Here is a 20900-nt window from a genome sequence, read left to right as displayed (position 1 = left end):
TTAGTAGCTGTTTTGCTTCTTTTCTGTGATCTTTTGACTTAATGATACTTCAGACATGGAGTTTTTGGAAGTACTGACAGAAGGTCTGGACAGAGTTCTCCTAGTCCGAGGCAGTGGACGTGAAGTGATCACCATTTATTCTTAACCTGTTTTTTTGTTTTGTTTTGTGATTCTTGGGGCAGGGGGCAAAATGTGCAACATTATTTGATGTAATTGGAGCAGCTTCATTAAGAGCTCTAGCACATTGAAAACAATCTGCAAACTGAATCTTCTGGTGAGGTGTTCTGTTTTTTTTTTACTAAAATATTATATTTAAATTATATTTTCAAAAGATATATGTTGAAAATATTTCTGTAGTGGATTAATAAATGCTGCATGGATTAGGATATTTATATATAGCATATTCTGATACGTGTTAATCTGTGGTGAAACAAAAAAAAGAAATGGTAATGCTATTCTATTTTTAAACATAACAGAAATGTAAGCAACTTTTGTTGTTCTTAGTCTCTGCTCTGCTTCTAAATAAAATGGAGAAGTTGGCTTCCTCACTTACAAAGATGCTGCTATGTTGCTCCTGTTGGGATTAGTTCAGGAAACTTAATTCAGAAATGTGTTTAAAAAACACTCAAATTAGGATGCTGTTAGGTATTTTAAAGCATCTCCCTAAGGTTCATGATTTGCCACGCTTGCTTTAAATAGTATTTTTCTATTTTATTTCAGGAAAGGTATGTATACTTCAAAAGTCTTCAGGTGACAGTAATAGTAAATTGTGCAATTTTTTTAATGAGCTGCACTATACTGCATAATTATACCAAACAGTCCAATTCATAGGAAGTCTATGATGCAGTATCGCCCGCCACTTGCTGGAAACAAACTTACAGCTATTAGTAAACCACAGCAAACAGATCAATGACTTGTATGTAGTCTCTTGTTTTCAAATCTGTGTATTTTGAGAAATGCTGTATGTACACACTGCTGTGAAAATAAAATCTGCTTTTCAGGAAAACAAAACCAAAAGAAACTGTAAGTGTTTTATTTGTACTAGTAGAACAAACAACTTAAGTGCTTGATAGAAGCAAAGTTTATGGTCAGAAATGTGCCTGTTTTCAGTCATTGTTTACTTTTACAGTTCTAAAGACTCTTAAGATACCAAAATGATCCATGAGTAACTTCTGCCTTGTACCATGGCCCTACAAGTGCCTCTTGGTGTGTCCTGGAGGTGAGAGCCATCTGAAGTACAACAGGTTGTTTTCCTAACTTGCTGTGCTCCCTGGTTGTCTAGAAGCGGCTAACACTAACCCTAACCCTAGGCTGAAGCCTGACCCTAACCCTCATGTCTAACCCTAAAACCTAACCCTAAAGCTAAACCTAACCGTAAACACTAAGTCTAACCTTAACACTAATGGTCCTAACCCTAACAATAAAACTTAACCCAAACTCCAAACCCTAAACCTAACCCTAACCTTAACACAAACCCAAAACCCTAACGCTAATCCTAACATAACCCTAGCCCTGGCCCTAACTCTAGCCCTAAACCTAACCTTAACCCTAAAGCCTAACCGTAAAACCTAACCCTAAACCTAACGCTAAACCTAAACCTAACTGTAAATGCTAACCCTAACGCTAATGGCCCTAAACCTAACCCTAACAATAAACCTTAACCCAAATGCTAAACCCTAAACCTAACCCTAACCTTAACACTAACCTTAACCCTAAACACTAACGCTAACATAACCCTAACCCTTGCCCTAACTCTGATGGCCCAAACACTAACCCTGACCTGAACCATAACCCTAATGGCCCTAATCCTAACCCTAACCCTAATAGCCCTAGCCCTAATGGCCCTAACTCTAGCCCTAACCCTAACCCAAAACCCTAATGTCCCTAACCCTAACTGTAACCCTATGTTACCATGTTTTGTAGTATAGGTGTTGTGATACAATCATTGCATGTCTGATTATGAACATTCTGGTAATTTAACAACAGAGAAATAATAATAAAAAAATAACAACAACAACAAATATTTAGCAAGATGAAAGTTCCAATGTTATAAAGTTTTAGTGCTGGTTAATATTTTTAATTATTCCTTCATCATCCCGTTCATTCTTTCAGTCAAGCCATCAGCTTGGGGATGGTAGGCAAATTGGAATATCCAATCTCTACCTAGCCATTGAGCCCTGTCTAGGATATTGTGTCCACTAAAGTGTGTTCCTTGGTCATATGTATTTAGTGAGGAGGTCTGTATTAGTGAGTTGTTCTAGTGCTTCAGTTGTGCTACGTTGATTGGCATGTTTGGTGGGTTTATTGAACAACCTTGACACTGTATCCACAGCAGTGAATACACGTCACCACCCCCTTGATGGATGGGGGCCAATGTAACCCATATGCCAGCTATTCAAGGCCCAGTGACTAGATGCCTGTACACCTGTTTGCTATAACATAATTCCTGGAACCAGAGCACTACCTTCCAGGGCTGTGAATTTTTGGTATTTTTTTCTGAGAGTAACCATGTCTGGTACTGTAACTACAAGTGGGGGTGTGACTTTGGTCAGCTCTCTACAATCTACATTCTCCTAAAAGCAGTCATGGTTTCTTTTTCCTACTTGTTAAGGTGCCTGAACGGTCTGAGTAATTTCCTCCTGTCCCTCAGAATGCAATGCTCTTTTACAGTTGCCACCTTGGCAGGTGCGGGCAGCGCAACTGGATCCCACTTTGGGAATTCACACAAAGCAGTTATAGACTGAATAGTAAATCCCCCTTGCGATGTCCCGAAGCAGAAGTGACCATTTACTGTTTCAACAATTCATCCTGCTAACACATCAATACCCAAAATGTATTCAACTGTTGCAATTAACACCATTGTGGTAAATGGGGTGGTATTTCCTACTGTTAAAGTAATCTTAGTTTGGGGGCTGGTGGGGGGGGCGGAGGGTCGGAATTTCTGTGCTCTGTGGTGCGGCTTCTTTACCATTAATATCTCTATGTAATACAGTAACTTCAGCTCCAGTAGTATCCACCAGAGCTAACACAGGTAAAATCCCTCCAGACTGACTCTTCTTTATAGTTGAAGGAACACAGAGGTGTTGGTCCCCCTTGTGGTAAGAGGCTACAGTGTAGATAATTTGGGAGGAACCACCAGACCTTCCTTTCTGCTGTTCTGGCACTTGCCAGTTAGTGCCTTGCCTTGAGGTGGGGTGGAGGGGAATGATTTTTTTTTTTTTTTTTGCATAGGCGCTAACTTTTGCCATTGGCGAAACAGTTCTGATGTTGTGATCCCATCTGATTGTGGGACACCGACTTGCACAAGGTCATTCCACATCTGTTTCCTTCTCACCTTTAACTCTTTTGGGATACAGGTGCATGTGATCTGCACCCCGCTGGCTGCCAGCTCCTGCTGCTCCTGCATTTCTGTGAGGGGCTGGGCTTCTACCACCTCCCTACTTTCTGAATCTGGCTCAAATTCAATCTTGGAGTCTGCTGACTCTCTCCAGATATTCCCATCGCATTCCCAGGACTACTGGCCTCCTTGCAAGGTAAGGCACCTTACAGCAAGACACAGCCAGTCCATGTTTCACACTCTTAACCCTCAACACCCAGAAAAAATGGCTTTGCTTCACGCTTCACATGTTTCTTGCAGGAACTGTGTCTTCTTCATGCCTTTGGCCAAGGCATGTGGTACCTTGTAAAACCCCTTGTTTGAAGTGACACCTGTGATGGTGTACTGTTACCTGTGCTATGGGGACTAAAAGAATTAAAGCAGGTTCTTTAGGAATACTGAGTAGAATGTGGATGCCACTTAGTTGTGGTTATAATTAGAGTTGCATTATTAGATAGATTTTTTAGCAATCAGCATGGCTTTTTTATTACCTAAGATTTTTGATCACCTAGACACTCTGCCAGTTGGATCAAATTCTTAATAATCATGATCTAGATTCAGAATACATGTAAAATTACATGAGTTACTCAATCCTCGGAGGAAAAAAGATGGTGTTGGCGGTGCCCCTGGCCATGGGGGTCACAGGTTTTGCTGCCCAGCAGCAGTTCTGACCTAAGTCCCACTAACAGCTGCTGGGTTTGACGGGCGGTATCTCAAATGCTGCTTTGCTCCCTTGCTTCGTAATGGGTGTCACCATATCTTAGGGACTCCATGCCCAGGGCTTTCACAGTGCTGGTGGGCACACGTGCTTTCAAAAATCATGCAGAGAGGTGGAAGGGGTGATTTGCCATCAGCCTGCCGGCAGATAGCAGCTGCGTGCTTCATGAAATGGTGTTGGTTATGCCAACCATATCACCAGGTGTCAGGAGCAGGGGGGACTGGTCTCAGTATACTCCTCTGGATGTTTTTTTGATTTCTTTTTCTTTCTGTAAAGTGAAAACTGTTTTACTGATTGCTATTAGCATGTTACAATTAATGATGACCCCAGACATGAAGACAGGGGAAGACGGACCACCCCCACCTCGCCAGCCTGTCACACCGAGGCCGGCCCCCAGCCCTCCGCCAATTGCCGCGCGGGGCGGGAGGGCGACCGAGTGATGGACACTTACCTCACCCAATTGCGGGGCGTGCTGCCGCTTGGCGCGAACGTGCGGGGCGCGCGGCTGTTTCCCTCCACCATCTCAAGGCCCTGAGGCGGCCGCCATTTTTTTGCCTCCCTCCTCTGCTCGGCCCCGCCGCCCTCTCCCCCCGGCCCTTTTGGCCTCGCAGCGGGCCGGGCCCCGCTCCTGTCACGGTGGCGATGGCCGGCGTGATCCGGCGGCTGGATGAAACTGTGGTGAACCGCATCGCGGCCGGCGAGGTCATCCAGAGACCGGCGAATGCCATCAAAGAGATGATAGAGAACTGGTGAGGCGAGCTGCGGGGTTGGGGGTGCGAGGGCTCCATGCGGTCGCTCTGAAGGGGAGGCACATCTGGGTTCGAGCTGCAGCCTGGGCGCTGTGGCGGGCTGAGTGAGCCAGCCCTGTGGAGGGCAGCAGCTGAGTGCAGTGCGCCCCGGGAGTGGGGGGAGAAGGGATTGTTCCGGGCCGAGGCACCCTCCTTGCTCTCTGGACTTTCTGAAAGCGTGTCTGAATTGTGAATAGTGAGTTAGAATCATTTACGTCGCTGCTAGAAGAAAAAGGAAGAAGGTGGTAAATACTTGTTTGAAACAGAAGTTCCAATGTGACTGAAAACTAGAGTAGAAACATGTATCAGTTATATAAGAACAATTTAAAATTCCACTTTCGTAAAGTTATTTGTTCTCTAGAATGGTTGTTCTGTACTATGCTTTCTTGCTTTCCACAGCTTGGATGCTAAATCTACAAGTATCCAGGTAGTAGTTAAAGAAGGTGGTCTGAAGCTCATCCAAGTCCAAGATAACGGCTGTGGTATCAGAGTGAGTATCAACAGCTCTGTGCTGATGTTTTGTATTACCTCTTAACACTTGTTTTGATTTATAAATGTTTCTGATCTTGAAAAGTGTGGAAACAGAAAGTAGCTGTCATTATTTTCTTATCCATGTTATATAGAAAGAAGATCTCAACATTGTATGTGAGAGATTTACTACGAGTAAACTACAAAAATTTGAAGACTTGTCTAGTATTTCTACATATGGTTTCAGGGGTGAGGTAAGCTCTTCAGCAAGGTTTTTAAATTGTTCATTGTTTATTGTTGTCCTTCTGTAGTGCAGAGCTTACATAATTGCTCATTCTCAAAACTTTATACAGAAGGTTCTGGTTTCTGAGAATCTGCCTTATGAATGTAGTTCAAAATATATTTCTTTGTCTTTTAAGAATATATGGATTCCTAGTGAGAGGTGTATATTCTTTTTGATTTCTGGAGTAAGAAGTTATTTAAGTAAAACAAGACCTGTCTTTTCAAGTGTTGCTTGAGGAACAAGGTTGCTTCAGGTGAAAGGCAATGGAAGATATGACTGGATGGTAAATCACTGATGACAGACTTTTTGCTAAATACAGTACTTAAAGCCAAAAGAAGGTCCTGGATAAAGACTGGTTTTATAGGTACTGAAAGTCATTAAAGCTTTACTGACCCCAGCGACATTTTTACAGGAGTTTTTATTAAGTATTTGCAGACAGTATATGAGAATTTTGTGGTGCTCTTTGAAGCTTGTACGATTCTTCAGCTATCAGTGACGTCTAGAGCAAGGTTTACAAAGGTGCTTTTTCTTTCTCTAGGCATTGGCTAGCATCAGTCATGTTGCCCATGTTACGGTAACAACTAAAACAGCTGATGCAAAGTGTGCATACAGGTATGCTAGTTATGATCCAAGTAACTTCTGCTGTAGATAATAACAAACAGATGCGTTTCATTTTCTTTTCAGTGCTCTTATTGGTGGGAATGGGGACACTGAATGAATACTTTGTTTCTAGGACAGTTACAAACAGGGCCCAGAATATGAGAAAACCTAGTTTGAAATATTTTTATTGCAGACTGGGTAGGCTTTACCTAAACAGTATAATTTAAATGTGCGTGGGGGAAATCTTAAAAGGAATTCTACTTCAGCAGCCAGTGTAGGGTTAACTTTTATCTTTCGCATTTAAGGATAAAATGATGTATGTACACAGTCAGCAAGTCTTGCAAATTTCATGTCTCTGAACACAGAAACATTTTGTGTTTCCTGATCCTATCCAAAAAGGGTTTTGAATATCCTCCTGAAGACTTGAGCTCTAAACATAAGCAAAAATAAACTCATTAACGTCTCAGCTATTTTTATGAAAAAGAAGGGAAAAGGTTTACATCTTGACTTTTTTTTCAAAAGACTGTATGATGATGGTCTTTATTAATTATGTAGGGAATGTAAGAGGTCAAAGGAAGTATGTCCTTAGGAAGTCATGCAGATGCAGAATTTCAGAAAGAACTAAATGGGTCAGAAATCTTTTATGGTCAAAATCCTGTTACTGGCCCAAAAGGAAACACATCTTATGTATAAAGTCAATAATTTATTATTAATATAACTGAAGTGTGAAGTCTAGTGGAAGAATTATTATTAATGCAGGTCTAATTGTTAAAGAAAGCTACAATAACCCTACTATCACTATATAATAATCCTACAGTTACAGGATCAGTCTCAGTAGTACAATTTCAAAATGCGTATTCTGTTACCTACTACGTGTTCTCTGCTGTTACTCCCACTCTCCCGTGGCCCTGATGGGCCCTAAGGTCAACACAGTCAGTTTTCTGCTAGCAGAAAGGGAGAAGCTGCAGCCAATTCACAGCAACCCAAGTTCTTTGCTGGGAGAAGTGTGGTGACGATGGGGTTTCTGTCTTCTTCCCCCCATTCCTGGCAGCTGTCTGACAACTTATTTTTATTTTCTGCCTAGAGCTTCTTACAGTGATGGAAAAATTAAAGCCCCTCCAAAACCCTGTGCTGGAAACCAAGGGACACAGATCACGGTAAGTTTTTTTTTGTATGTTATCCTGCTGTTCCCTGGTCTTTATATTTGCACCACCTATTGGTATGTGTTGCGTTGCAAGGGAAGAAGTGGGGCGTATTACACAAAAAAGAGTGGGAAGTTGAGGAGTGGTATAGGCAGATCTTCAGTTGGTCTTGTGGTGAGATGATGGGACTGCAGATGTTAGCATGTGATCAGGATGAGACAGAAGGCTACGATAAAGAAAAGTAGGGAACTCAAAATGAGAAAGATCATGTGTGTTGCAAGGTTTAGGGTGGGAAGTAGAAGCCAGCCTGGCCAAAGAGTCTGCAGGTATGTGCTTGCCTTGCAGTGGGAATATGCACCCTCCAGGCTTCGCGTGTCAATCAGACGTAGATTTACGTTTGTGCTTTTATACAGGATGACATAAAGAGTAAACTTCAAAATTCTGCCTTTCTCACTATAGAAAAATAACTTGCATATTGTTTCAATAAATAGTGAAAATGAAAAACTTAAGCTGCTGTTTTAATAACATTAATAGCCCTGATTGCAACAGCTGTTTTAAAGTTTATTTGTGGTTCATTATAACAATCTAATCAGGGAATCCATTGTTATCAGCAATGGAAGGAATATAATTTTCACTGAAAAGCAAGTACTTGTAGAGGTGGTGGTGTTTTTTTCAAAAAACAAAACAAAAAACTAATGTACCAAAATATTTAAAGCCATGTATTTCTCTAGAGTTTAAATTTATTAGGTAAACCTAAGCAGGTAAGGAAAAAAATCAAACACAGATTCTTCAGAAACTGAAATGTTCTCAGAAAATTTTGTAGTATATATTCAAAAATTATCTTAATTATATAGTGAGAGGAGACTTCTTAAATGTTTTTTAATTGTGATCATCTCTGTAGGTTGAAGATCTCTTTTACAATGTAAATACACGGAGGAAAGCTTTAAAAAATCCAAGTGAGGAGTATGCAAAAATACTAGAAGTTGTTGGCAGGTAAACTGAAATAAGAAACTCCGGTTTCTAGTGCCATGGAGAGCACTGTTTTGTTTGCTTGTTTTCAGAGATATTGGCATATGCATGTATGGTATTTTTTGTGCTTTTTTTTTTCCGCTTTTTTTTTAAGCGTATGGTGTTGGATAACAGTTAACAGTCCAGTTTGATAAAGAAAAATACAGGAAACATAGTATATTCACTCCATGCCTCTTATTACCAAGAATCTCAGCAAACAAATGATGATAGACTTAAATGAGTGAACTCTCAATGAACTTGAGAAAAAAAGAATCAGTGTAAAAAAAATGTGTAAGAGTATTGAGATTTGGCTGAATAAGAAAAGGCTGAATGGCAATTTCACGTTTTTTTTAAACAACAACAGAAAACAAACAACAACACAAAAAAAAACCACTACCAGATGTTCCTTTACTGGGTCCCTTTATTTTTTTTATTTTTTTTGCATCTTTTGCCATGTATGGAAGCTTTGCAAGTAGAATCTATTCAATTTAACCAAAAAAAACTGCTTTGCACTTCCAGTGAAAACAAGATAGCAAAGAGTAGCAAAAGTATTAGCATACTCCCTGAATGAGCTACTTAAAGTATCTTTACTGCCCAGGAAGACTTCAGCCAGGAGGTGAAGTGTCAGGTCCCAGTACTCTGGAATGGGCTGATCTGAAGCTACCAGCTGTCCTGGTTACAGCAATCTAACCTCTGCGTTTTTACTGTTTTCATCTTGCAAGGTTCTTTCTCATGACTTATTCATGTAGTGACATTTGATTCTTTTTCACATACTGCAGTCTTATGCTTACCTGTTTTTCAGGTACGCCATCCATAACTCAGGTATCAGCTTTTCAGTTAAAAAGGTATGTGAAAAAAGTCCTTAACTTCACCATATATACACCCAGTCAAGTTTTTTTTAAGCAACAGAACTTTTGTACAGAGCTGCATATGTTCTTCACTTTCAAAGATGGAGTATTAGTGTGAATAGGTTTGATGTGGGCTAACATCCTGCAGTCCTGTGCCATTTAACATGTTACTTTTCTGAATATTAATAAGGAAATAATATAAAACATGATAATTACATTGTACCTTTTTGTTAGAATTATTATTGCTAAGTTGAGTATGTTTCTGAAACTTCAGACAGAACTGTGAACTGATTGATACTTATTTCTGCTCTATTTAGCAAGGTGATACCGTGTCAGATGTTAGAACTTTAACAAATGCCTCAACAGTGGACAACATTAGGTCCATCTTTGGAAATGCTGTTAGCAGGTATGTTGGCGTTGAGTTTCGTTTTGACTTTCTAGCGAATCTCCTCCCACCTTCTCTTTTAAAGAACACAGGCTATGCAAACTTCTCCTGCCTTCAAGGTGAATTACATGGAAGCGTGACTGTTGCAGTAATAAAAAGCTCTCCTTTGTATTGCAGACAGTGACTTCTTTTTTAAGTATATCAAAGAAAATAGGGAAGCTGTAAAATTACTCCTTCAATGTGCCGAAAGGGAAAAACCTACTTGTAATTTTGTGTGCTAATCTAAAAAAGCAAACTGTACTTGTGTTCTTTATGAGTTCCTGTCCTCTTCCTACACCATGAAAATCTTACCTCTTCATACTGCAGTCTGTTTGATACATTTCGAAGTCTTCTCAATTTTTTTCTAAAATCTTAAGGTTTAATGTTTTGACAAAAGCTGTATCAGTTGAGGCTAAGTAAACCAGACAGAGAAGTTGGAAACAAAACTGGTCATCTATTCAAAATTTATCTGCCACTTTAGGAAAAAATCTCTTTATTAAATCTTCAGCTGAGAAGAACTCATAGCACAGACATGTAGAATTAGGTTCTCTGAGGTCTCCCCATGAATACCGAGGTGTCAGTTTGATTTGGTTACTAAAATCACAATTCACATTTAAGGAATTTAACTTGTAATACATGGAAATACAGCACACTAGAGAGGCTGCTTAGTAATAAGATAGACAGTATTTCTATGCCATGCATTTTTTTGTCTACTTCCGATGCTTGTTTGATACAGTTTTTTCCTTTGTACAGTCCTGAATAAGTTGTCCATTTCGACATGTTTTGATCTTACTTTTTCAAGTGAAACCTATTTTACCCAATTTCAGATTGTGTTTAGTCTAGCTTATTTTGACTTAAAAGAGGAACTTGCATTAAATTGGCACTTGTGTATATAGAGAGGTTGAATGGGAAATACAAAGCCCATAAGTCTTTCTTATGTGAGCTTCAGCAGCTAGCACAACACGCTGCTAGAAATGTATACTTATAAGCTACTAAAATGTAACTGGATTTCTCTAACTAATGTACCACAAAAAGTATAAAATCTGTTATGAAAATTGTTAATGCTATGTCAATACATGGCTATGATATTGTGATAGGTATTAAAAAGGTACTGTAGGTAGTTTCACAGACTCCAATCATACTGGATTACTGTTTTACATTCTCTTAGGGAGAGATACGAGGGTGCAGAAAGAAACCAATGAAAGAAAGAAAATGCAGTTGGCGCTTCATTATTTTTTTTGTGGTTAGATAGTTTTGTGGCTCAGCAAAGAATGTTGGAGCTCTCAAATCATACTGTAGTTTTCTGTAACTGTGGCATAAATAGAACATAGAACAGTGTGCTGCTACTTGTGAATACCGTTTGAAACTTGCATTAACAGGAGAAACTTTGTGTTTTTGTCAAACTGTCAATAGGGAATTGATAGAAGTGGGCTGTGAAGATGCAAATCTGGCCTTTAAAATGAAAGGCTACATCACGAATGCAAATTATTCTGTGAAGAAATCTATATTTTTACTCTTCATAAACCGTAAGTTTAAAAAAAGTTGTACAGTCATTGCTTCTTATGTAATAATCAGAACAAAACTTTCGGAAGAATTGCAAAAATCTTGTGAGTATAAAAATTCTTGAAAACATTGAAGGATAAATATTATAGTTAACAGTAGATCTTAAGGTGTTTTTCTATGTGTAATGTGGGTCAAGTTTTGCTCTGTAAGTACTGGAAAGCAGCTAAGACTGGGTCTAAACTGAAGGTTGTGAAATACCGAGGTTATGAGGGTGTCCTGCCCAGTAACACGGAGTGGTCTCTTCCTTCTGTGGCAACATGAGTGCAGGGTGCAATGAACCTTGACTGTATGAAATACTGAAAAGGTAGTCTGGTTATTTCAGTATTTGTGAAAAGTACTTCTAAATATAAAACAAATACTAAGATGATATTGCCTAAACCTGTATTTTACTTGGAGAGGTCTAGGGAAAAAGAGGGATAAACTGCGTGCCTTTTGAAAATATAAAGCATGAAGATATTGCTCTGAAGGATTAGTTATTCTGTAGCATTTTTGGAAAATAGCATTTTGTTCTCTTTCAGATCGATTGGTAGAGTCAACCGCTTTGCGGAAAGCCATAGAGACTGTGTATGCTGCTTACTTGCCAAAAAGTACACATCCATTCCTATACTTAAGGTAAAGTAATGGGAAAAAGTAGCCTTTTGCTACTATCTTATAGGATGGAGCTAGGGTGAGTAGGTTTAGAAGGTCATTTGTGTTCCCGATGGTAGTGCTAAGTATTGTACTAAGGTAGGTTATTGCTAGACAGGAGATAATTCACCATGCATCTTTAATTGTTTGTACTGACTTTCTTTTTTGTAACATTGAAGACAGGCTTTAATTTTCAGAAGCAGTGAACTTAAGTCCTTTGACATTATGCTCTTTGCTTAGGAAAATGAGTTATACTAGGAATACAGCAGTGATTTTAAGACCACTCAGATAATTTTCCAAACACCATTCATATTTTTTTCTTGCTAGGAATTATATTTGTATCTCTCTTCTTAATAGTTACTGTTCTTCTTGGTATGCTAGTGTAACAAAAAAGTGAATTGCATGCTGCTTACTGGAAGTAATTATTTACAAAGAATAGCTAAAACCAGACTGTTCTTTTAAAAATCGGAGAGTATGAAAAATTTAAGAACCAAGCAACTAAATGGTAAGCAACTAAATCTTGTCATTCACCAGTGAAACTTAATGATATCCAGTGCTTTCTAAGAATAAAGTTCTTGCATTGCAGTGTTTGGGGTCATTGATAATGACAGGGCATCAAAAACTAACTCATGAGACACTGTGAGTAAAAGCTATTTCTAAAAATGGTTTTTAGTAGTACAGTGGAGAGGTTGATTTAAGCTTACCTGTGCAAGCTGACTTTGAGTTCAGAATAGGGTTCTTCAGAGTAATTTTTTTTTAATATACCAAACAAATCTGACTGTAGTGCAACTTTAGTAGGTTTTGGGACTATTATTGGCTTCTTTGAGTGTAGTAATTTGCCCCAAGTCTGACAAACTTTATACTGAACCAATGTGTGCTCTCTGCCATCCAGGGAAAATTTTAGGTTAACTTCCTTTAAAATCTTTTCCAGCCTGGAAATAGCTCCCAAGAATGTAGATGTGAATGTGCACCCTACAAAACACGAGGTCCACTTCCTTCATGAAGACAGCATTCTAGAGCGTGTGCAGCAACACGTAGAGAGCAAGTTACTGGGCTCTAATTCCTCAAGGATGTACTTCACTCAGGTGAGAATACATGTTTCAAGTAGCCATAGCTCTGCGCTATTTTAACAGTAGTGGGTGTGTTTACCTTCTTCAGAAGTACAAGCTACGCAGTGATGGATAGTCATCACTGTTACACTGGTAGCGTGAGATCTTTGCTCTGTTCCAGGGATGGATGTGCTTTAATATACCAACGTTAACAATGAGGCAGTGAACTTACTGGAGAAGTGCATGGAAATGTTTAAAGTAATTTTCTGTCAAGTATCTGTTCAATCTTCTTGATTTTTACAGGTATATTACCCTTCACATGCACTAAATATTTTATTCTGCCCTTTTTTATAAGAAAGATGTGTGAGGAAATTGTTCATTCTGTGTATTTGGTGACACTTCGGATTTAACATAACCAGAAAAGTAGCAGGAAAAAGCTTCCCTAATTTCTTTTTATATATAGCATAGTATGCTAACTGTAATCTTCTAAAAAGTTTTTGTTTTTAAAACTTAACATTCCCTTGTCTCGAATACAAACTAATGATTTCAGTAATTGCCAAGATGGTGACACTCATATTATGCAGAAAGCCACTGCAAAGCTGGTGGCCTGTTTAAGCAACTGACATGGTGTCTGTGGGGTTTGGAAGTTACCTTTGAGCAGTAAGGTGCTGTGAGAAGCGCGATTGGTCTCTGCTTTTACTTACTTATTGTTGATGTCTCCTTCCCCATATCTGAATGAAGACGTTGCTTCCAGGGGCTGAATGTTCTTCCAGTGAGGTGGTAAAATCAGCAGCTAACCTTTCTGCGGCCACAAAAGGAAGCAGTGATAAAATCTATGCACACCAGATGGTCCGCACTGATTCCCGAGAGCAGAAACTGGATGCTTTCCTTCAGCCAGTGAACAATCCCCTAAGTACAGGCCCTGCTGAAGTGACAGTGGGGGTTAATGCAGCACCTCCAGAGGGTCCTGCCAGGCTGCAGGATGCTGAAATGGAAGATGTCAGTGATCTTGAAATAGCTGATATCCTTGAAGCGGCCGAGGTTCAGCAGGACATGGCAATGCCTGGAGAGCTGAGTAAGAGTAGACACTTGTCTCCCGAGAAAGTACTTCCTCGGTAAGTCTCGTCTTTCCTGAGGTCTTGCAGTCCTACCTGTTTATTTCATGGCTTTGCCTTGAATTTGGAGGGTTTTCTGATACCTTTGGACGTGTTTTTTTCAGAAGGAAAACTTTTCCTAGAATAACTTCTCATGGTATTTTAATGAGAAATTCAACTTAATCTGTGAACTGTAACTTACATAACTCGTGATAAATTTTCTAACTGGAATGGGATTTCTGTGCATGCTGGAAGGCAGGAACCTATAAAAATAATGATGACCTTGACTTTACTTGAGAAAGATAATAGTGGTCCTCCTCAATTTGGAGGACACCATTTTGTGGTATGACTGAAAGGTAGGAACTACATTACTGAATTTTGCAGACATTACCCTAGTGAAGATAGAAGCACTGTCATCTTCTATAGCCCCTGCATGGAGCTGTTATGAGAGGCCAGAGAAGTGTGTGAGGGGGCATCATTAGAAATGTCAACATTTGTAATGTGTCCTTTAGAGCCCATTGGCTTGTTGCTTAACAGACATCCAATATGACCAATACTAAAGTCTTAAATTCGTTATGAATTATCTTTTTCTAACAAATTATGCATAGGAAGTAAAATAAAAACAGTGGAAGCTTTGGGAAACTTCCTGCATTTCCCTTTTTTTAACGTAGAATGTGTGAATGCAGCAGACCATCTGTTTGTGTTTTGCTTCAGTGATAGGAGGATAGAACATAATTCTTTTTTTTTTCTGTATTGCAGAAAGAGACCCCGGGAAGACACGGACATAGAAATGGAAAAAGATGTTTCCAGAAAGGAGATGACTGCTGCCTGCACCCCTAAAAGAAGAATTATCAATTTGACCAGTGTGTTGACTCTTCGGGAGGAAATTAGCAGCCGGGCGCATGAAAGTAAGCAGGTGGCTTTGATTCTTAGGCTTATTTCACCAACTAAGTACGACTGCTTGGACTACTGAGGGGAAGAAAGCAACACAGTGAGCTGACTGGGGCATGTTTTTACTTGAGCTTTTGACGAACAAAATTGTTAAATGTCAAGGGTCAAACTCTGAACAGTCTGCTGCTAAAAGCATGAGACATACTGGGAAAACTTACTAAAAACTTGCATATCTTGTTAGTAAGCAAACGCTTCATTCTAAATAGCTTGTAAACTCTAACTTGCGTCATAACTAATACCAAAAAAATCACAGCTTGAAAAGCTATGGTATTTCGTAATTTTCAAACAAATATCCATTAATAGTCATTAAAAATTTTGCTTAATTGCATGATTACAAAATATTCACAAGAAAAACTTTATGGGACACACCTGATGGTCATATTTTCTTATTTACTGCTTTTGCTAGTCATTTTTATTTGGATCTGTCCCACTTATGGGAGGAGTTCAAAAAAGACTGGTGAAATACTCTTTCTTTTTCTTCGGAGAAAAGGTGGAATGTTTGCAGTTCTTCCTAGGGTTGTTTCTTCTTTGCTCTTTCAGTTGCTTTAAGAGTCATATTGAGTCATATTCCAGTAATATTCAGTTGGTCTAAATGTTAGGAACCTTGTGTTTTTTTGTCATTGTTGAATTGTGAATCTGGGGAGAAGCTCCACAGCTAAAATGGCTAGACTAACAGACTTCTGAAATAAATAACTCTTTAAAAATCTTTTAAAAAAAAAAAAAAAACAACCAACTTCTAAAGATCAAGGTTTCTAGTAAGCGCGTACTGACACTTTACCGGTGCTATAGAATAAGTTCTGCAGTAGGCTGGTTAATTCTAAGCTGGTAATTCCATATTAGGCTGTTGCGGTTTAAATACTGAAATCAGGTAGTTATTCCTGTGCTATGAAATATCCAAAAATGCCCTAAAGTACACAGCACAACTTGTGCAGCTGCTTTAGGTTCTCATCTTCACATATGTAAGAAACACCTACAAGAGACTGGTGTAAGAAATGCTCTTCTTGTCATCTTTTCCATCAGAATACAATATTGCAATGGAATTTGCTTAGTGTAATGCTTTGTATGTGCTGTGATGGCTGTGTCAAGCTCCTATAATGATGAAGCTGTTTCTGAGGGCTGTAGTGACATTTTTGGCAGAGTGCATAAAATGAACATGGAATCTGGACTCTGCACTTTTATTTTTTCAAATAAAAGAGGCTGGAAACTTATGGAGGGAAGACGACACTGACTACGGGCCTAATCTACTGCATTGCCAGAACCTAGTCTAATACTACAAGATTTTGTTGCAAATTTGTTTTGCATATACAGTTTTCTTTGAAATAAGTCTATGCTCCTTTACTAGTCTCCTGTGGCTGGAAACAACTTCAGAAAGTCAGGTTGCTCAAATCAAATGGAGAGATTTTTCTTAACAGTTAAATTATAAGTGTGAATTTTTATAAACTGACTTATGCTTTAATATATTATGAATATATGCGTATACAAAGAAATGATTAACATTTTAAAATAGAGTTGGTAGTATGTGTATATTAGAAACTGTAGTGCAGTAGTAGTTGAACAGTAGCCAGACTTTAGATAGTCACAAATCACTCAACTGACTAAATTAGGGCAGAGTTGCACACAGAACATTAACCTTTTTTTTCCTTTTTCCCCTTGTTTCAGCTCTTCAGGAAATGCTACGTGATCACTCATTTGTTGGCTGTGTCAGCCCTCAGTGGGCTCTGGTGCAATATCAGACAAAACTGTATCTTCTCAATACAACAAAACTCAGGTAAAGAAGCTGTCACACTTGCTGGCAGTTCAAATAATTACCTGTTACCAAGCTCATTAGAAGAAGGAAATGATAGAAAATTATTTTTTCTTATGGCCTGTCCAGAAAGTCATGAGGCTGACGATTAAGCAGCCTGTTCAAAACAGTAGAAACATGTCTGGACTGCCTGTGAAAAGCTGCAGAAGCTCAGTGTAATCTTAAATGCCAGCTACTGCATTTTGTGCTCACAGACTGGAGTAAGGGAAAGAAATTTTACTTGCTTTATGCTTGCCTACAGCAACTACTCAGTACCCACAGTGGAAAGAGGAGCGAGCAGAGGCTTTAGAAAAGTCAGTGACTCAATCCACTTGGGTAAAGAGAAGTTGCAGGATGTGATCATAACATAAAGCTTTGCACCTGAGATCTTACTGGGCCAGACACAAGTGTATTCTCTTATTTGTTACAAAATTTAAGATGGACTTGTATCAAGTTCCAAGTTCCTGTGTATTTCTTGCAGAACAGCAAAGGATTAAAGACCACGAAATATAAGGGATCTGGGAATAAACTGATAGCAGCTCCATGCTTATGTAACAGCTCTGCATCAGTGTTGGTGATGTCAGGAACTAAGAAACACTTAGTTGTAAACATCTAGAGAGGGTGTATGAATCTTAAACTGTTGAGTTAAAAGTAAGATCTTTATTAATATGAAAGGATATGGTCATTTATTGTTTCCAAGGTGACCTTTACTTTTCCCCTTTTCATTATGGTACCTTGGAGATGCATGATCATGTCTGTAACTAGTATTTTTTTTTTTTAATTCAATTTAGCCAAGAACTCTTCTACCAGATACTTATTTATGACTTTGCAAACTTTGGAGTCTTAAGGCTCTCTGTAAGTATAATTTTACATTATTTTATATAAAAAATGCTTATATACAGTGAGGCTGCCCATTCAGATAATGTATATGTTTATAGGTTCGATTTTGCTCACTGTAAGAGTGGTACTCCATTGCCTTCACAGTAATACAAAATAGCAAACACCTTGAGTCATTTTGTAGCTACAGCTGTTGTGATCCTGGGGGCTTGTTGCTAGTGTTGCTTCTGCCTATTCACCCAGCTTTGCTATTTATTGTTACATCTGGACAAAATTACAATACACAATCTACCTTTATTAGACATAGAATGCTAGTGCTTATCCTGTAAATATCAACACTTAGCAAGATCGTGGGCTGCAGAGAATTGTATCGGAAATCAACTTACCCTTAGATTGCTTGATTAGCACAACTGTCTGCTCTGCATCCCAAAAGCTGTATAGTAAAGTTAGATTGTTTGTAAAGGAAAAAGCTACAGCCTTTCATGGTGGGATCACTAACAACATTTCTGCTTCCTCCATTTTTAGGAGGCAGCTCCTTTATATGAGCTTGCAATGCTTGCTTTAGAGGACCCTGAGAGTGGCTGGACAGAAGAAGATGGCCCAAAAGAAGGTCTTGCTGAGTACATAGTTGAGTTTCTGAAAAAGAAGGCTGAAATGCTGAAAGACTATTTCTCTCTTGAAATTGACGAGGTAGATGACTGCTACTATTGCTCTTTGTTCTAAATGGTGCTACATTTTGGTAACTGATAACCACAACAGTTTGCTTGCTGTACTTACTAAGAGCAAACTCCAGTAAGGTTTAGGTGGTTTACCCCTTTCATTTAAAAAAAAAAAAAGGCTCAGGACTCTCACTGCTTTTAGAGGGGGACTATGCAAAGCTTAATTAATTAGTTATCAAATGAGTCATCTCTTCACTAACTAGTCTGCATGTCTCCTGTCCAGCAAGGTGTGTGGCTTAACCAACTCTGATCTACAGGATCACATTTGCTGTTCATGGTTCTTGTTTTGTGCACTCCTACTCCATACAAAACTGAACAGCTTCAGCAGGTGCCATAACTCGGGCACCTCACCTGTGTTCTCAGAAATGGGACTGGTATAGTCAAGGGTTAGAGGTGGAGGAGAAAGCTGAGTTGGTCTCCCTGCAGTAAAACATCTAAATACAGGCAGCATAAGTTAAATACCACCACTGACCTTCCTGTAATGTCCGCCTAGAATCAGGTGTTAAAACCTTTTAACTTCAGCTGCCCTTAAGGCTCAGCAAGTTCGGTAAAAATCAGTCCTACAACACGTAACAGTTTTGGTTCATTTACTGCAAGAAAGAACAATTCTTTTTCTTACTGAAGCAGCAGTATTGCCTTGCAGGAAGGAAATCTGATTGGCTTGCCACTTCTGATAGATAATTACATTCCCCTGTTGGAAGGACTACCTATGTTTATCCTTCGTCTGGCCACAGAGGTATGTGTTCTTCAACAATTCATTCACAAATGAATTTTTTCCACTTAGGAAATACTGAAATGAATCAAATTCCTTATCAGAAACTGCAAAGGAGAGGCTGGAGTTGATCAACTGTACTGTTACATACTCCAGACACTTTTGCTATGGTTACTGATTAGTTGTACTTCACCTCTGTATTTGTATCTGCTAATTGGATGTTTTGATTTGAATGCCTCCAGTTCTTCCCCTTTTTGTTCAGTACCTCCACCTTACCAACACAAAAATGGTCAAAATATTATGACTTTTCCATCTTAGGAATTTTTAAGTCTCTGGCTGCTTATTCAGGCTCTATTAAATAATTTCTCTTTCTTGAAACAGGTAAACTGGGACGAAGAAAAGGAGTGCTTTGAAAGCCTGAGTAAAGAACTCTCTCTGTTTTACTCCATTAGAAAGCAATATTTAATAGATGAAGTCACCCTGACCCACTCCCAGGTACCGTAATCTGCAACTACTTAAATGAGCAGAGTTAAGACTTGAATTCCCTCAACTATAGACTTGTAATACCAACTCTCCTTTCAACAAAGTAAATCGAGTAGCAGTGCAGCAAGACTCCAAATGAAAGAGGGGGGCTTGAGGTTTTCTGAAGTATGTCTCCTGACAAAACCTTTTAACAGCAGGCAGGCTGTGCACTGCACTTAATATTGCAACAGGCCTTGGCCTTGGAGTTTGGGATGTCTTTTTAACTTGTTCAGCTGCAATAGATTTCTATAGAGGGATTCATATAAATGTAAGCAGACTGTATTTTAAGTACCTGCTTAATCATTCAGTTAAGCTAGCTCATTCTGCAAGTGGCACGACTCAAAACAGACTTTGCAGAACTTAGACTTCATTCTGTACAGTTAACTTCAACACTAATGGAATTTTAGTCTCTGTAGTCTGATAAAGCTGAAATGCTCTCCTACAGTAAAAGTTTCAGCTTGTTTCTACTTTTTCTGTATTTCAGAACGAGGATTCTGACTCTGCTTCACCACCATGGAAATGGACTGTGGAACACATTGTTTATAAAGCTTTTAGGACTTACCTTTTACCTCCTAAACACTTCACAGATGATGGCAACATCTTACAGCTTGCTAACTTGTCTGACCTGTATAAAGTTTTTGAGAGATGTTGAACAAGTAGTTATTTGTATAGACTTGTACACATGTTGTTTTCTATTTTATTTAATAGATAATAAAATCTCAGCTGAGGGAGGAAGGTGTTTGCTATCATATTAGTATGATATTAAACATGTATTTTCCTTCAACTTATCAAAGAATAAAGAAATATTTTGACTAAAACATTTCAGTTAAATCCTCACTCATGGTTTCAGTGTCAATATTAAACAATCCAGCAATAGAATATAATAGAGATGAATCAAGTTAAGTGATCTTGAAAAAACAAATGAGCTTGAGTTAAAGTATGAGGCAGGTACTGTCAAACAAGTCACGCAAACATACATGGAATGCACTTAGGTTAATTTTTTAGTACTGGATAAACTGTTGTGTTTCAGATCCCCTGCTTGAAATAAGGGGGATCATGTGCCATTTTAACCAAAGAATCTGAAAATGGAAGCAGGATGCCTATGACAGGTAACAAATAAGTTTGCACCCATGAAATCCCTTTCATGAAATCCCTTTCAAAGAAGAATTGCAGTTGTCAGTCTGAGTGCAGGCTCCAGGGTGACAGGAAGCCATTCTTCCTGCTTAGGTAGGAAAAAAAATGCTTATGCTTTAATTTGACCTCTGACTTTTCCAGAGTCCAGCAGGATGGTCTTACGGATGATCGTACAGAAGGTGGTTTGAAAAAACTAAACTAAAAGATGTGCCCCTTGCCATATGCCAAAAAAAAAGTTTTTTAGCAGATGTTTT

At 38.8% G+C, this 20900-nt stretch overlaps 2 protein-coding genes and 1 long non-coding RNA gene across 21 annotated transcripts in view; 2 read left to right on the top strand and 1 right to left on the bottom strand.

Annotated features, from left to right (window-relative positions):
* The window catches only part of LOC308188652 (solute carrier family 12 member 7-like), a 78924-nt gene extending 77903 nt beyond the window's left edge, over nt 1-1021 (top strand). For all 16 annotated transcript variants that reach the window (XM_080577929.1, XM_080577928.1, XM_080577925.1 and 13 more), the window contains one exon: nt 54-1021. In XM_080577929.1, coding sequence (XP_080434055.1) covers nt 54-145 — 92 coding nt within the window. In that variant the 3' untranslated portion in view covers nt 146-1021. The remainder of the gene's footprint in view (nt 1-53) is intronic.
* On the bottom strand, nt 199-4680 carry LOC308188655. The gene is made up of 2 exons (XR_013945666.1): nt 4546-4680; nt 199-4362 (listed from the first exon to the last, which is right to left on the bottom strand). It is a non-coding gene; the product is annotated as an uncharacterized lncRNA (long non-coding RNA).
* Nucleotides 4588-20330, top strand: MLH1 (mutL homolog 1). 4 transcript variants are annotated; one of them, XM_080577940.1, is made up of 19 exons: nt 4588-4843; nt 5282-5372; nt 5506-5604; nt 6172-6245; nt 7318-7390; nt 8277-8368; nt 9186-9228; nt 9549-9637; nt 11069-11181; nt 11737-11830; nt 12777-12930; nt 13636-14009; nt 14748-14896; nt 16599-16707; nt 17514-17577; nt 18085-18249; nt 18922-19014; nt 19372-19485; nt 19997-20330. In XM_080577940.1, the coding sequence occupies exons 1-19, from the start codon at nt 4737-4739 to the stop codon at nt 20162-20164; spliced, it is 2265 nt and encodes a 754-aa protein (XP_080434066.1). In that variant the 5' UTR covers nt 4588-4736; the 3' UTR covers nt 20165-20330. The 4 variants fall into 4 exon arrangements, with proteins under 4 accessions (XP_080434066.1, XP_080434068.1, XP_080434067.1 ...); XM_080577942.1 differs by lacking the exon at nt 8277-8368 and having other exon boundaries at nt 4617-4843; XM_080577941.1 differs by lacking the exon at nt 6172-6245 and having other exon boundaries at nt 4634-4843.
* Nucleotides 20331-20900: the final 570 nt, after the last annotated feature.

The sequence above is a fragment of the Anser brachyrhynchus genome (genome assembly GCF_964034855.1).
Source record: "Anser brachyrhynchus genome assembly, chromosome: 2".
NCBI lineage: Eukaryota > Metazoa > Chordata > Aves > Anseriformes > Anatidae > Anser > Anser brachyrhynchus.
This window is presented reverse-complemented; position numbering and strand designations above follow the sequence as displayed.